Below are 16489 nucleotides of genomic sequence, written 5' to 3'. Positions count from 1 at the left end.
TAGAAGACATTTCCATCACCTCAGTAAGTTCCCGTACTCCCCATACAGCCAATGCGTCCTGTACCTTCCTGACCCCAGGCAACCACTGAGCGGCTCTCTGTCCTGTAGACATATTTCCCTGCTTCTGGAATGTCATGTAAATGCACTCCTGTCACAGTCATGTCTGGCTTCCTTTGATTAGCATGATGTTTTGAGATTGCTCCATGTTACTGCATGTATCAGTAATTTATTCCTTATTATTGCTTTGTAGTGATCCTATTTTATACCTTCACTTTTTATTGGACATTTGGGTTCGTTTTACTTTTTTGCTATTATGAGTAATGCTGTGATAAGCATCCAAGTATAAGTCTTTGTGTGCATATATATTCTTAATTCTTTTGCTTATACGTTTAAAGTATATATTTAACTTAAAAATCAACAAAATTGCCATCTGCTTTCTGAAGTAACTGTACTATTGGTACTTCTACCAACAATGTATGAAAGTCCAGTTTTTTTTTGCATCCTTACCAACTAACCCAAATCAAACCCACTTATTGAGCCAATTCTAACGCATAGTGATCCTCTACTTTAAATTTCATGGGAGCAGAGAGCTTCATGTTTCTCTAGCAGAACAGCTGGTGACATGGAGCCATGGGCCCTGCAGTTAGCAGCCCCGTGTCTAACCCACCGCACAGAGGGCGCTTTTCCTTGTTCAGTCTTTAAATTATAGCTCTTCTAGTGGGTGTGTCAGGAGAGTCCTGTTGGTGCCGTGGGTAAAGCACTTGACTGCTAACAGTAAGGTTGGCAGTTTGAACTCACCAGCTCTGTGGATGAAAGCTGTGGGCTCTGCTTCCGTCAAGATCTTCGTCTTAGAAAACCCTTTGGAGCAGCTCTGCTCTTTCTGTTCGGTCACATAGGGCTTCTGTGTTTTTGTTTTCATGTGTATGTAGTAGTATCTCATTGTGGTTTTAATTCTCATTCCATTATTGCAAATCATCTTCAGTATCTTTGGATGTGCAGTTAGCCCATCCTCTTCCTGTCTTCTGTTAAATATTTTATCTCTTGGGGAGGAGTTGTCATACTGACTTGGAGGAGTTGAGTTTGTTTTTTTACATTTTAGTGTTTTTAATATAACGGTGTGTGTGTGTGTATTGTTGTTGTGTTGTTGCTGCTGCTGTTGTTGTTAGGTGCCATCGGGTCAATTCCGACCCATAGCAACCCTGTGCACAATAGAAACAGGGCCAGGGGCTAGTGGGGGCTTGGGGGATGGAGGCGTTTGTGGTGGTGAGGGTTCAGTTATATGAATACTGAATATTTTCCCCCAATGTGTGGCTTGTCTTTTTGTTTTCTTAACAGAGTGGGATTTAAAAATTAAGATGAAATCCAATTGATGCAATTTTACCTCTTTTGGAGGTGGGGGTGGTTAGTGCTTTTTTTGTTTAAGAAGTCTGCCTACTAGAAGCAGTGGAGGCCTCATACATTTTTGTCTAGGAGTGGTAAAGTTTTATGTGTCGGTCTATGATAGACTTTTAGTTAATTGTTCTGTGAGTGAGATAAGGTCAAGATTTATCTTTACAAGATTGCTGCATCACCATTTATTGAAAAGACTTCTTTCTGCATTGAATTAGATTGGTAATTTTGTTGAAAATCAGTTGACCCTATATAGTACCAATACCATGTCTCTTGATTACTATAACAAACTCCGGAATCATGACCTGAAGGTCGTGTAAATTTGGCTTCCCTTTTGAAAATTAATTTTACACTTACTTTGAATTTCTATTTTGTGTATTTGCATATCTTTTGTTACAAAAAAAATCCTGCTGTGGTTTTGAACCTATAGATCAATTTGGAAAGAATTAACATTTTAACAATAGTGAAGTTTTCAAACTACAAACATGGTACATCTCTATTTCTTTAGGCTTTTAATTTTTCTCTGAGGTTTTTTTTTCCCCCACGAACTTTTTGTGGTAAAATATACATTACACACAGTTTGACAGTCCATTGATTGGTAATTAGTCGTACTTGCACTTGGTGTAACCATCCAACAGTATTTGTTTCCATAATTTTTCATTACCCCACATAGGAGGTTTGTGCCTATCCTCGCCCTCTCCCCAGGCCATGTAGCCTCTGAGCTATGGTCTCTCCTGATGCATTTATCTGTTCTACATTTTTTGGAATTTTAGGAGTTGTGTATTTCTAACATGGATGTTTTAATTTATTGCATTCTACTCCAGAGTTAATACTGTTGTACATTACATAAAATATAGCATCCTTTCATCAGTATGGTTTTATTTACTAACCTGTCCCTTATTTTACAGTGATACGTGTTTTTACGTATAGCAGAAACCCCATGGTAGATATTTTAAAAAATTTAGAGTCTTATGTCTTCCAAAGTAAATTGTTAAACAGAGAGTACACAGATACTCATTTATTTTCACCTGTATATTTATCATTCTGGTGCTTGTCATTCCTTCTTCTAGATTGGAGTTTCCATGTGATGTCATTTTCTTTCAGTCTGCAGAACATCTTTCAGCATTTATTGTATTTCCAGTTTGCTGGCAATGGCTTTTTGAATCTTATTTTATCTGCCGTTTGAGGGATAGTTTTGCTGGTTGTAGAATTCTTTACTGGCTTTCTTTTTTATTTCCATAACTGTTCGCTGGTGGTGCTGGTGTTTTCGTGACAGATAAGCCACCATTCACCTCTGAATCCCCTCTACATATTATGCTTGTTTCCTGTGGCTGTTTTTAAAAATTCCGTATCATTGGATTTTCAGATACTGGTCAGCCTCGGTGTTTCTTATATTTGTCATGGTGAAGGACTGCTGTGCTTTTCTGGATTTTAAAACTGATTTCATGCAGCATTTTGGAGTTTTCAGCAATTATTTCATTATTTTTTTGTCATACCATATTTTTATCTCTTGCCTGTACAACTGGAAATCTGTAAAACACTTTGCTATTTCCTTTGGGAAGAGTAAAACATTGAACATTTTGAGTAAACACACTGGAAATATACATTGACTCTAAATTGCTAAAGTAACAGAACAATTTCTCATCTTTTAAATGGAGAACAGAGTAAATTACAAAAGGTAGGCTGAGAGAAATCCTCTTGTCAAGCTACTTTTAAGACCTGTTAGCTCTAATGTATACTTGCGTATTCATCAAAATCTGTTTATCCAGCCAAACCTTCAAAGGTAGAAGCTGTATGCTTACACATTTTCTAACAGACTTTGTTTTATTACGTATGCTACTTTAAGTGGTTACGAGTTGGGCTGTTAACTGCAAGCTCAGCAGTTTGAAAGCACCAACCACTGTGAGCAAAAATGAGGCTTTCTACTGCCGTAAATACTTAACAGTCTCAGAAACTCACAGGGGCAGTTCTGCCCTGCCCTGGAGGGTCTCCATGAGTCAGACTCTCTCAGTGACAGTGAGTTTTGGTTTTACTTTAATTTTACTCTTCAAAATATCTCTCTGACACATTTATACAATAACATATTAAAGATAATTAATAAAAGGTAAACAGTATCTTCACTTAGTTTAATTAAGTTTGAAAATTCACTTAAAAATGCTATAAGAAGCAACTAAGATTTTAAAACGTATTTCAGACCTCAGTTCTCAGTAATGCACGTGTCTTAGCCTTATTAAGATAACTTTAAAAATCAAAAAGGATACTGAGTAAAAAACATTGCCTGAAGATCAGCTACCTCTAAGCTCATTCTTCCATCAGTCTTTTAAGTAAGGTAGAAGCTAATGATGGAGACTTTTATGGAACATATTGTTACCGGGGTTAGTCTTGGAATTACCAAAATGAACCAGAGAGAAGAAGGCCCCATAAAAACCAAGGCTCTTACTGGGCTAGTCAAATGCAAGGCAGGGAGATTAGCTCAGAAAGTTATGTGAGTTTAATGAGATTCCAAACGGGTACTCTGAAGATTGTCACAGAGAAGTTTAAAGGAAATGGAAAACTTCATTCGTGAGAAAAAGGTCAGGAAAGTTGCACCGAGGGTGATGACAGTGCACCAAGGCTGTCTTCCTAAAATTGTGTTGCTTATTTAACCGCATTTACCCTACAGCCCCGATCTTGCCCTTTCAGATTTCTTTTGCTCCCCCAAACTCAGCGAACATTTACTTATTTATTTTTAATAGATTTGATATAAAAGTCACATCATATACATCCTTAGTTAAGTTGCTTTCTAACGAGTTGTATATACATCATTACAATCAGTTTGAGTGCTCCATACCCCCTCCTGCATTCATTGTTTGCTCCTCCCTGGTTCCCCACTCCCCGTACAAATCATTGCATCTGTGTGTCCACTCCTTCTGTGCTTCATAAACTAGGAAGCCTAGAAGAAACAAACAAAAACAACAGAAAGAAAAGGATCATAATAATATAGAGATTAAGAATAAAAATAAGAGTAAGAAAGAAAAGGCCACCAGCAATATTTTTTAAAAACCAGAGGAGACATTTTTGTCGTGGAACAAGCAAGAAATACTTAAGCCTAGTACAAATTCAAGTTGGATCAAGAGGGACATCAACTGATACATCATATTATACCATAGTTCGATTCACCATAATTAAGTTTACAGTAATTTCTGTCTGATAGCAAAGCTGTTTGTGTCCCTCACCTGTGGCCAGAGGGGACCTGTCAGAGGCTTAATCTGACGAGATGCTCTGCAGAAGGATTTTGGGCTCCAGCTGCCCTCCACAGCCTTGTATACACTGGGTGTGCACACTTTAAGCTCTGATACGTTTCCTTCCTCATAGTTGAATTTTGGATCCACACAAGCTCGTGTGCTTCTTCCATGTGGACTTATTGACTCCTCACTTAGATGGCTGCTTGTTTGAATACAAGCCTTTAAGACCCCAGACACTATTACGATTGATAGCCAGCCACCATTTGTTTCTTCACCGCGCTTTGCTGTAGCACCCTTTTCTTCAGAGATCTCTTCATGAAAAGCAAGTCTTGAGCAGGGCCATGCTATAAGAACTAACTGTTCTTGCATTGGGGCTAGAATTAAGTGAGAACCAGAATCCAGCGGCTTGTCTATAGGGTACGAACAACTCTGGTCTACTTTGGGGTCATGTGTGACAAAAACCCAAACCAATAAGAACAACCCCAGAAAACAAACAACCCCCCGCCCCCCAACCAAAACAAACAGACAACAAAAACATTGTCATTCATCCATCCCTCTGGGGTAGAGAACATTTCAAAGGAACAAGGTTTGAGCCCTTCGAGGGTGCCCACTCTTCTTTTCGTTTGGTGTAAATGGAAGAGTGTGAAATTTTTCAGGGAAGGAAGGGTTAGAAAGATGGAAAACCACCTTTAGAAGTGTGTAGACCTAGATGGAGGCTATGTCGAGAAACAATCAGTTTATATTTTGATATTTCTGTTTTAAAAAGGTTTCTATAATGTGGTAATACTTTACATGTACTTAATGGTGAAATTTTTTTCAAAACTGATGAAAGACTACTAGAGTTAATGTTCAATTTCCTATTTAACCTGGTTACTGACAACTTGGTTTTATCTAGCTTAGAAAAATTTGTTGAATGTTTGTATATATTTCTTAGATATGTTTTATTTTCTTAAAATAAAAAAATTATAAATTATTGAGCTTTATGTGGAATTCTAAATCATGAGACAAATGTGATTTTTATTAGAGCTCAGTTTTGAAAAACTTTTAAGAGAAATGAAAAAACTTTATTGTTTTGGAAATTTTTCCAGTGTAAGGTCAAAGTACCTCCAATAAACACAGAATTAATTAATTTTTAGTAATTATATATGCTGCTACAAGAAATTTTATTTAAAATTTTTACACATCTATTAAAAAAGTCAATTTTTTTCCTAAAGAGAAAAAATTTGACTTTCTTTCTATTATGTAAAAAAATTTATTTCATTAAACTGTGTGTAAAGCAGACCTTGAACCATTAAAAAATTATAATGTATTTCTTAATATAATCTTCCAAAATAGCTAACTTATCATATTGAGTTTGTTTTGCACAAATATTCTGTAGCTTCCCTAATCAGTATATTACATTACAACTCCCCTCCCCCCATGTGATAATGATGTTTAACAATTGTCTTCAGTCCTGACTTCAAAAAATAATTTAAAATTTTTAAATGGAGTACACAATATAAAAGTGTATCAGATCCTCATTTATTTCCTCCAAATCTAACAATGATCTTGTTATTTGTGAGATTTTAAAAAAGCTTTATAGTAAACATTTTTCTATATCCAAATAGAAAGCAGATAAGATAAATTTATCCTCTGAATTCTTCATTTATTTGCAAAAGCATAATACACAAGAACTTTTCTTGAAAACAAGCAGAAATTTGAAAATGCATATAGAGTGTGAAAATGTTATTTTATCTTTCAGATTTTGTATCAGATTGTACCATCTCATCAATTGATGTTAGAGTTCCATAAAATTCTTAAAAGTTCAGGTAAGAATTTGTGTTATAATTGTTTGTTCATATAAGTTACAGAACAGAGGACTGACAGAGTATCACCAGTGAGTCAAATCCACCCACTGCATGAAGTTCTGTTGGAACATAGCCACGCCCACTCATGCATTTATTATCTGACTCCTTTCTCACTGTATGGTAAACTAGTACTTTTGATGGATCATGTGGACCCAAAGTCTAAAATAGTTATTCTCTGGTTCTTTACTGAAAGTTTGCTGATCCTGTTGTAGAACATTAGGCAATTGCCAGCAAAAATTTACCTCACTTTATTTAATCCTTAGGGGTTTCAGGTCAGCATAGAAAAGATCATATTCCTTTGCTGAATTAAATCAGCTCAGTAAGCTCGATTGTACTGGGATAGTCCATGTCCATCTCCTAAGAGAAGAGAACATAGAATATGAACAAATAGGCCATAAAACCTAAAACCCAAACTCACAGCCATCAAGTCGATTCTAACTCATAATGACCTTATAGGACAAAGTAGAACTGACCCTGTGGGTTTTAGAGTCTGAAAATATTTTTGGAGGAGAAAGCCTCAATTTTCCCTCTTGGAGTGGCTGGTGGTTTCGAGCTGCTGACCTTGTGGTTAGCAGTCCAATGCTAGTCCACTATGCCACCAGCGCTCCTCCACTATTAGGGTAGCTATGTTAAATCATGCTTTCAGTACTATATAAAGAGAGGAGTATATGACATCCCTAAATCAAACCCACTGTTAGTTTTTTAATCATTTTATTGGCATTTACTTCAATGTTATGCACTTCAATAGTTAGGTTGTAACAAAAAGTTGTACAGTCATCATTACAATCAGTTCTAGGACATTTTCTTCCTTCTTGTACTCATTGTTATTAGCTCCCCATCCCTTCCAACCGCCCCTTCAATGCCCCTACTAATACAGTTACTGCCTCTATCAATGAAGTATCTTGGATTTCATATACTGGAAAACATACCAAAAAAACAAACAACCCCAACATGAAGCAAAAACAACAACAATCCAGAGGAAAATCCTCAATAGAAAAGAAAGTAGGAAATATAAAAACCAGAACAAATTTTAAATTGATCAAAAAGGAGTTCAAATGATAAGGTGTTAGAATTTAACCTAACTGGTTCTGCAACAATACATTTCATGTGTATTCTGCACAATAGCAGGGTGAAAGTTATTCAAATCCCTGGTCCATGACTAGAGGAAATTCACTGGGGGCTTAATCCATGTGTATTTGCTCTTCATTTTTTTAAAATATGAAACAACTTTAAAATGGTCAAAAGGGAGAACAAATGAGAACTACATCTGCCATAATCAACTTTATAATGCTTTCTGTCTGGTAGCAAGGTTGTTCACATCCATTGACCTGGTCAGAGGAGATTCACCAGATTCCTATGGGTTCATCCTTGTAGAGCAACGGTTCTCAACCTTCCTCAGGCCGCGGCCCTTTCATACAGTTCCTCATGTGGTGGTGACCCCCCCAACCATAAAATTATTTTGTTGCTACTGTTATGAATCAGGCGACCCCTGTGAAAGGCTCATTTGACGCCCCCCCAAAGGGGTTGTAACCCACAGGTTGAGAACCACTGATATAGGGACTTCCACTATCATCCATAGTCAAACCCACTGTTGTCAAGTGATTCTGAATCAGTAATTCTGAATTTTTAAGGAAACACAGAATTGTATCTTTTCCCATGGATCAGTTGGTGGGTTTGAACCATCGGCCTTGCAGTTAGCAGCCCACTGTTAAACCCACAGTGCCACCAAAACCCTACTGCCACTGAGCTAGTTTCTATTAAAAACAACCCTCTACAGGGTTTTTAAAACTGTCCATCTGTACAGGAGCAGGCAGTCTCATCTTTCCCATTTGAATGGCACTAGGTTAGAATGGTTGACCTTGTGGTTGGTAGTCTAACACCTAACCTGAAGAGTCACCAGAATTCCTTTATTTCGTGGAACAAATTAGTGAATTCTTCAGATTCATCACAGGAGGGTGTGAACATAATGAGTTGTTCTAAATGTTTAACCACACTGTAATATTTTATCAGCTATATATATTTTTAGCTTTGTCTATTTCACAAAGTTTGTAAACTTGAACTGGTTTGATTGCTGCAGATAAAGAAGAACACCGTAAACTGGGACTAGAGGTGTTATTTGCAATATTGGATTTTTCTGGGTGCACGAAAAATATAACTGCATGGAGATATTTGGCAAAATATCTGAAAGAGACCTTAATGGGGTAAGTAAGAAACAGACAGTATTTATTACTGGACCAACTTTTTAGAAGTGTGTTGGAAACAAGGAAATAAATGCAAAATCTTAAGCATAACTTAAAAAATCCTGTTAAATTTTGTTTGGGCTATTAAAATAAGTACTCTGTCTTAATATTGTGCAGCTGGGGAATAAGTACAAGGGTCTTCAAACAGTGTGCTGGGAGTTTTTGGAATGGAATTTGTGAGCTTTTTGAAGCTCCCTTGCATATATTGTCACATCAGAGAGAGGAATCACTGCCAGTCTTTGTTGCAGACTGTAAAGCTCTCTGTAAAGACTTATTTCTTCCATGACAGGCAAGTGTGTTATCAGCTCTTTTAAGATCACAACGCGAGACAATAATCATTGGTCATTCAGTCAGTAAATATTTATTAAGCACCTGTGAGCTGGGTATCAAAAAAAAAAATCTGTCATTAAGCATTGAACTGCTAACCACTGGGTCTATAGTTCAAACCCAGTGCCACTCCACAGGAAAAGGATTTAGGCTGGCTGCTCCCATAAGGATCTTCAGTATCAGAAACGCTTAAGAAGCAGTACTACTTATTGTCCTCTGATATCTTTTATTTTTAGGGTTATGAACCTTATTATAATTTTTTTAAGTCATTTTATTGGGGGCTTTGATCTCTTTAGTATCACATTTTGAGTAAGAAAAGGAGGGTCTCATATCAGTTTTACTTTGTGTATAAGAAAGGATATCACAAAATTAAGTTCCTTTTATTAATTATATCCATTTTAATTGGTTAGAAAATTCAATATGAGGGGACACTTGCTCCAGATTTCACATCTGGCTTGACCATGGAGAGAAAACAGTGCCGCAAGGGAAATGCTTGTAGGGTGCTCTGTTGGGGAAGCACTGGGCTGCTAACCCCAAGATTGGCCGTTGAAAGCATCCGCTGCCTCGCAGGCGAGAGAGGGCTGTTTGTTCCTGTAAAGAGTTATAGCCTTGGAAATCCCATATGAGGTGACCGTAGGTGGAGACAACTCGATGGCAAGTGGGCTTTTGTTGTTGGTGTATGTTGGTGGACTCACTGTAAACCAGTTTTTAAGTTGAAAGCACTTCTTAACCTAGACCATAAGGTTCTCGAAGTCAAAGAAATGTATTATTCATTTTTGAATTTCTAGAAATTTTGCCAGAGGGAGCACATTGGTGCTAAATAAGAATTTGCTAAATTAAATTATGGAAGAGAACTTAGCATTGTTTAGTTTCAACTGAATTTCATAGGTGTGTTTGTATAGTCTGAATGGCAACTTGATTTGGATAGTAATTCTTGATAGCATATAATTTTAAAGTAAGGTTTTATTTTATTATTATTTTTAATCATCTTATTAGGGGCTCATACAACTCTTATCACAATCCATATATACATCAATTGTGTAAAGCACATTTGTACATTCATTGCCCTCATCATTCTCAAAACATTTGCTCTCCACTTAAGCCCCTGGCATCAAGTCCTCATTTTTTCAAAAGTAAGGTTTTAATGTAACTTGTAAGTAATAATAATAATAAGGAAACCCCCTGGAAAACCAAACTCGCTGCCCTTGAGTCGGTTCCAACTTGCCACAATCCTACAGAACAGAGTGGACGGTCCTGTGGATTTCCAAGACTAACTGTTTACAGCAGTAGAAAGCCTTATCTTTCTCTGTGGCCTGCAAGTTGCTTTGAACTGCTGATCTTGCAGTTAGCAGCCCAACACATAACCACTAGGCCATATTGTGCTTATAGGGTCACTGAATCAGAATTGACCGGCAGTGAATTTATATGAAACCCACTGTACTGGTAGACTTGTTTAATTTTGTTAACAATGCCACTTGGATATGTATCATCAATATTCTCAAGGAAACTTAGGGTCAGGAGGCTAAGAACTTGCTGCATACCACATAGATCATAAATGAAAGAAGTGAAATTTGAATACAGGATTCTAGCTTCATATTCTATGCTCTTAACCATTGTGTTATACTGAACTTGCTTGCTAATGAAATAGAAAATGATGTGGAAATGGAAAAAATTTACATTCATACTTTTTTTTCATCATGTGTCTGACCATACCCAGAATTTTGTTTGGAAATGCCTTCCTTGACATCTTTTCGTAGACTCTACTTACATTCACATTCTGACAGCACGCACAGACCTAGCCCCTCAGTGATCTGTCACGCATTTTCTCCCCGCAGACATCATCTGGCTTGGGTTCAAGAAGAGTGGAACTCCAGGAAAAGTTGGTGGCCAAACTTTCACTTCAGCTACTTTTGGGCAAAAAGTGATTGGATGGAAGACAAGGCGTTGGCTTGTGAGAAAGCTTTGGTAGCTGGCATATTATTAGGAAAAGGTACATGCGTGTTTTTGTTTATTGTAGACATAGTTTCGAGACAATTTTGAAATGAAAAGGGGATGTCATTTCTTCCTATTTGAGCACACCTAGCACAGGACCTAGGGGTTTTCGTGGCTCCAGAAGTAACTACTGAATGAAAGAAGGAATCCCAAGTTGGCACAAGGCAATTCTGTGTTTGTAAGGTGTGTCCGTGGTGTTAGAAATGGTGATCTTATAGTGATTGTGATGGTTTTTGTGTGTTCTAACATCAGTGTATCTGGAACCACAGTATATGATGCAGACTGATCCCACAACCAATGTCAATTTGGACTTCTGTATAGAAAGTTTACTGAGATTGTCTGCTTTCTAAGAAAAAGAATAATAATCTTTGTTGGCCTCATTGTTGCATACAACACCTATATTTATTTATCTTGTTTCTGGAAGAAAAAGAATTCTACTTCTGTTGCTGGACACACCCCCCCCCCAAAAAAAAAGAATGCCCCCCATTAACTTATATGAAAAGCCTCTTGGAAGAAAAGAGGAATTGATCTTTTTTTGTATATAAATAATTTTATTGGGGATTCTTACAGCTCTTATAACAGTCCATACATCAATTGTATCAAACACATTTGTACATATGTTGCCATCATTATTTGCAAAACATTTTCTTTCTACCTGAAACCTTAGTATCAGCTCCTCTTTTTTTCCCTCCCTTCCCCACCCTTCCATCCTCATGAACCCTTGTAAAATTATAAATTGTTATTATTTTCATATCTATGCCCACATTTCTGTTGTTCCTCCCCCTTGGGGGGTGATCTTTTCTTTGTAGACTATTTTGACCAATGAAATTCTCATATGCTCCATCCCACTAAATGTGAGGCTGTAGGAACTGCTGATACTAATTTGAAAAATATTGGTCCGGGGTGAAGAAAATAACCTACCACCTGTTCAGTTTTAGATATAGTTTGTGTTACCTGGAATTAGTATTCTCAATGAATGTGTGAGATAGTTATCTAGTTCTACTATTAGAGCAGAAATACTACAAGTGAGTGCCTTTAACAAACAAATGTTTTGTTTTTTAAACAGTTTTTATTAGCACTTCATCAACATGTCACACAATTCAATAATTCAGTTATATCAAGAAGAGTTGTGCAGCTGTTATTCAATTCTAGAACATTTTCTTCTTCCTTGTAAATGCAATTTCTCAGAATTCAGGGTGAGAAGCTCTAATTCCGAGTTGCAGGCTTTAGAGCAGTGATTCTCAACCTTCCTAATGCCACGGCCCTTTATACAGTTCCTCATTTGGTGACCCCCCCAGCCATAACTTTATTTTCGTTGCTACTTCGTAACTGTAATTGTGCTGCTACTCTTATGAATCGTAATGTAGATATCTGATATGCAGGATGTATTTTCATTGTTACAAATTGAACATAAAGCATAGTGATTAATCACAAAACAATATGTAATTATATATTGTGAAATATTTATTTCTAATGACAAATGAAATTTTGTCTTGAAGCATGGTGTAGCATGGGTAGCAGCCTTCACGCCGCCCGGGTACTCGTATGTGGCTGTATCTGCATGTGGGTGGACCCGCCTGGAGACGGCTAGAGGAGCCGTGTCTCAGTTCCTGAGACCATCGGAAATGTGTTTTCCGATGGCCTTAGGTGACCCTTGTGAAAGAGTCATTCGAGACCCACAGGTTGAGAACCGCTGCTCTAGAAGAAGGCTTCCTCTGTTGGCCTGAGGAAGGTCTACCTCAACATGTGCTTTGTGCTTCCGCGGCGATCTGATTGATCTGTTTGTCTTGGTATCCACCTTATCTGCTAGCCGACTTGCTGGTTTAGTCTCTCTTGTATCTCAAAAGGGATCGAGTCCAGAGATAGCCTACACATCAACCTAACAGAAAGAGATCATTCCCAAATAAGATTGCCCTCACAGGCATAGAGGCTGGGATTTATATCGCCTATTTGTAGGGAGCAGGCCCACAATTCAATCCCAAAGAGTACAATGGTGAACAAACCCGAAAATTTGTGAAAACAAAGGAAATAAATAAATTTTTAAAATACACTGATGATGAGACAGAAGTGAGCTTTGGGTTATGATTTTTCTACTGCCTCATAAATATTAAAAAAACCCTCACTGCCATCAAGTCGATGCCATTGTCGTGACCCCAAGACTGTAATTCTTTATAGGAGTAGAAAGTCCTATGGTTTCACACTGCAGGCCTTGTAGTTAGCAGCCCAATGTGTAATCCCTGTGCTTTCCGGGCTCCTTGAGAAACATAGGGGCTTGTGATGTAGTGTGGTTGAGCAGAGTTCTAATGCGGTTACTCAGTGCTGTCACTTACTTGCCATAGAACATTTATAAACCTCCTTTGAAATGGCATTGTCCTGATTTGCGTACAAGATAGTATAAGTATCAAGTAGACCTAATGTCAGAATGCTACTTAAACTTCTAAAGTATTACATGAGTATCAGATAAGGTTATGCCTGAAAATGCCATCTCTGGCCTGGCAAGTTGGCAGTGTTGGGTGGAGGGAATCTCTTCACTTGGATTTGTTTTTGTTGTGGTTGTTACTGCAACATTCCAGGATTCAAACTCTTCTAGTTGTGCTGTGTTGTTGTTCCATGCTTAGAGTATGAGCTGCTCGTGTGCACAGACTTCTGTCCATACCCTGCTACAGCTGAGCCAGTTCTTGTCCCATTTCTCCTTGGAAGGGCCCTTTCCTCTGGGAACTCAGGCTGCTTGGTTGCCCTGTGATGTCAACTCTCCAGTAGGCTTGAGAAGAGTTAGGATTTTGTGCTAGCCTTTTTTCATGTTGCTGCCATGAGAGAGACGTTCTTTCTAGCTTTCTCTGCCTCTCTGCCTTACGGCAGTGGTTCTCAACCTTCCTCATGCTGCGACCCTTTCTTACAGTTCCTCATGTTGTGGTGACCCCCAACCATAGAATTATTTTTGTTGCTACTTCATAACAATAATTTTGCTACTGTTCTGAATCGGGTGACTCCTGTGGAAGGGTCGTTCAACCCCCAAAGGGGTCACGACCCACAGGTTGAGAACTGCTGCCTTAAGGGAAAGCAGAAATCTACATAAGCTTTTTTGCTAAACTCTTATGAGTTAAGACACACAAATAATTATAAATGATGTTATGGAAACTTGCTCTTCCCAGCTAATAGAGTAAGGCTATCCCGACATGTTATTTGTAGGAATAATAAAATGGTTATTATATGTACATATATGAGAGGACATAAACAAATCTGTGGAAAATGGAATTGAAAAAGCATGTCCATGAACTTTTTGAAAGTACCTTTCTATATCCTAACAATTTGCCAGATAAGATGGATATATATATATATATATATATATATATATATATATATATATATATATATAAAAATAACTTGGAACTGTAATGAAATTAATTACAGTTAATTCATGTGTGAGTTAAGGCCTCCATTTATTAAATGAAATAATTCTGATACTTTCAATATCAACTTTATGTTTTCCTTATAGGGATTTCATTTGCTTCTTTGAAATGCTTGATAAATGCTTCTCAGCATTATAAGGCTATGAGAAGCAGGAGAATTTATATGGGGTATTATGTACCTTTTTCAAAGCGAAAGGGCCACCATCTAGTGGCTTGCTGAATGACTGGAATGAGTAGCTCGATGCTGACCTCTTTTCTAACTTAGGATCCTTTTTTTCTAGTTCTTTACAGTAGTATTTCTCCTTTACTATTTTTATAGTGCCCTTTTAGGTCAATTTACAGTTAATATTGGGAGGAACCCATAGTAATTTGTTCTTGGAGAAAACAATTACTGGGACTGGGGTTTGGGGACAGAATATAGAAAATAAGCATTGGTGCCTGATCTTGGAATATACATGACATACTGATATAGAGTATACAAATCAATTTTCATAATCATAAGTTTACCAGAGTTGGAGCAAAAATGAAAATTTCTGGAAGAATTTGATGATAAATACTAAAATTCTTTTTATTTTGTTTTTTAGGTTGTAGATATTTTCGCTATGTTTCAAAGCAAGGTCATCAAGTCTTAAGGAAGAAAATTAAGCAGATGAACAAATCAGTGAAAAGATATAGTATTGTAAATCCAGGACTTTGATGTTAAATTCAAATTTTTATTTACATTGCCTTGAACAGTGTGATAACTTGATCATTATGAGTGTGTTCATATATTCAGTTTAAAAAGTGCAATTTTTCTCTGAACTTGTTGAAGTTCCTTGTATATTCTAACAATTTCACAGAGAAATTGGATATATTTAACCTGGAACTATAATGAAATTAATGTTTCATATGTGAAAGATGGTTTTATAAGATAGCTTATATGACTCCTAAAAAGTTATTTTTTTAATCTTTTTGTATTCCTTTTGCTATCAGTTTTAGTTACAGCACTAGTTTGCCGACTTTATTCTTTGTAAATATATACATACACACAAATTTATTTTTGTACTGTTAAATATAACATTAAAGAATCATTCTTCAAAAAAGACATACAAATTATATCTGTCTTTATTTATTTATTTATTTTAAGGATCTTTTTATTGGGGGCTTGTAAAACTTTTCACAATCCATCCATCCATCCATTGTGTCAAGCACATTTGTATAATTGTTGCCATCATCATTCTCAAAACATTGCTTCAAAAACCCCAAAACATTTGCTTTCTACTTGAGCTCCTCATTTTATCCCCTCCCTCTCTGCCTCCCCTCCCTCACAAACCCTTGATAATACATAAATTATTATTTTGTCATATTTTACACTGTCTGACGTCTCCCTTCACCGACTTTTCTGTTGTCTGTTCCCCAGGGAGGCGGTTATATGTGGAGCCTTGTGGTCGGTTCCCCCTTTCTACCCCACTTTTCTTCTGCCCTCCCGGAGTTGCCACTCTCACCACTGGTCCTGAGGGGTTCATCTGTCCTGGATTCCCCTTGTTTCCAGTTTCTGTCTGTACCAGTGTACATCTTCTGGTCTCGCCAGATTTGTAAGGTAGAATTGGAATCATGATAGTTGGGTGGAGGAAGCATTTAAGAACTAGAGGAAAGTTGTGTGTTTCATCATTGCTGCACTGCACCTAGACTGGCTCGTCTCCTCCCTGCTACCCTTCTGTAATGTGTGTCTATTTAATCGGACACCATAGCTCTACATAAGTTACTGCTGCTTTCACGTAGTTTTCTTGACTCTTTTGTGTATTAAATATGACGTGGTACTGTGAAATAAATTTATATATATATATTTTTATCAATTTATTGGGGCTCATACAATTCATCACAATACATAGATCAATTGTGTAAAGCACATCTATACATTTGTTGCCCTCATCATTCCCAAAATTCGCTTGCCTCTTGGGTTCCCGGAACCCGCTAATTTTCCTTTTTTTCCCCCTCCCCTTCCCTTCCTCCTCCCCTCTCCCCCATGCACCCTTAATAATTTATAAATTATTATTGTATCTTATATTACACTGTCCGGC

The 16489-nt window shown here is 37.2% G+C and overlaps 1 protein-coding gene across 2 annotated transcripts in view; it reads left to right on the top strand.

The window, feature by feature from the left end:
* Window positions 1-15488, top strand: part of TAF1A (TATA-box binding protein associated factor, RNA polymerase I subunit A) — a 31286-nt gene extending 15798 nt beyond the window's left edge. For both annotated transcript variants that reach the window (XM_004699925.2, XM_045298043.1), the window contains exons 8-11: window positions 6355-6421; window positions 8538-8661; window positions 10863-11017; window positions 15014-15488. In XM_004699925.2, the coding sequence (XP_004699982.1) occupies window positions 6355-6421; window positions 8538-8661; window positions 10863-11017; window positions 15014-15126 (459 nt within the window). In that variant the 3' untranslated portion in view covers window positions 15127-15488. The remainder of the gene's footprint in view (window positions 1-6354; window positions 6422-8537; window positions 8662-10862; window positions 11018-15013) is intronic.
* Window positions 15489-16489: the final 1001 nt, after the last annotated feature.

This window comes from Echinops telfairi, unplaced genomic scaffold (assembly GCF_000313985.2).
Source record: "Echinops telfairi isolate 266 unplaced genomic scaffold, ASM31398v2 ScPeMD7_7424;HRSCAF=8462, whole genome shotgun sequence".
Lineage (NCBI taxonomy): Eukaryota > Metazoa > Chordata > Mammalia > Afrosoricida > Tenrecidae > Echinops > Echinops telfairi.
This window is presented reverse-complemented; position numbering and strand designations above follow the sequence as displayed.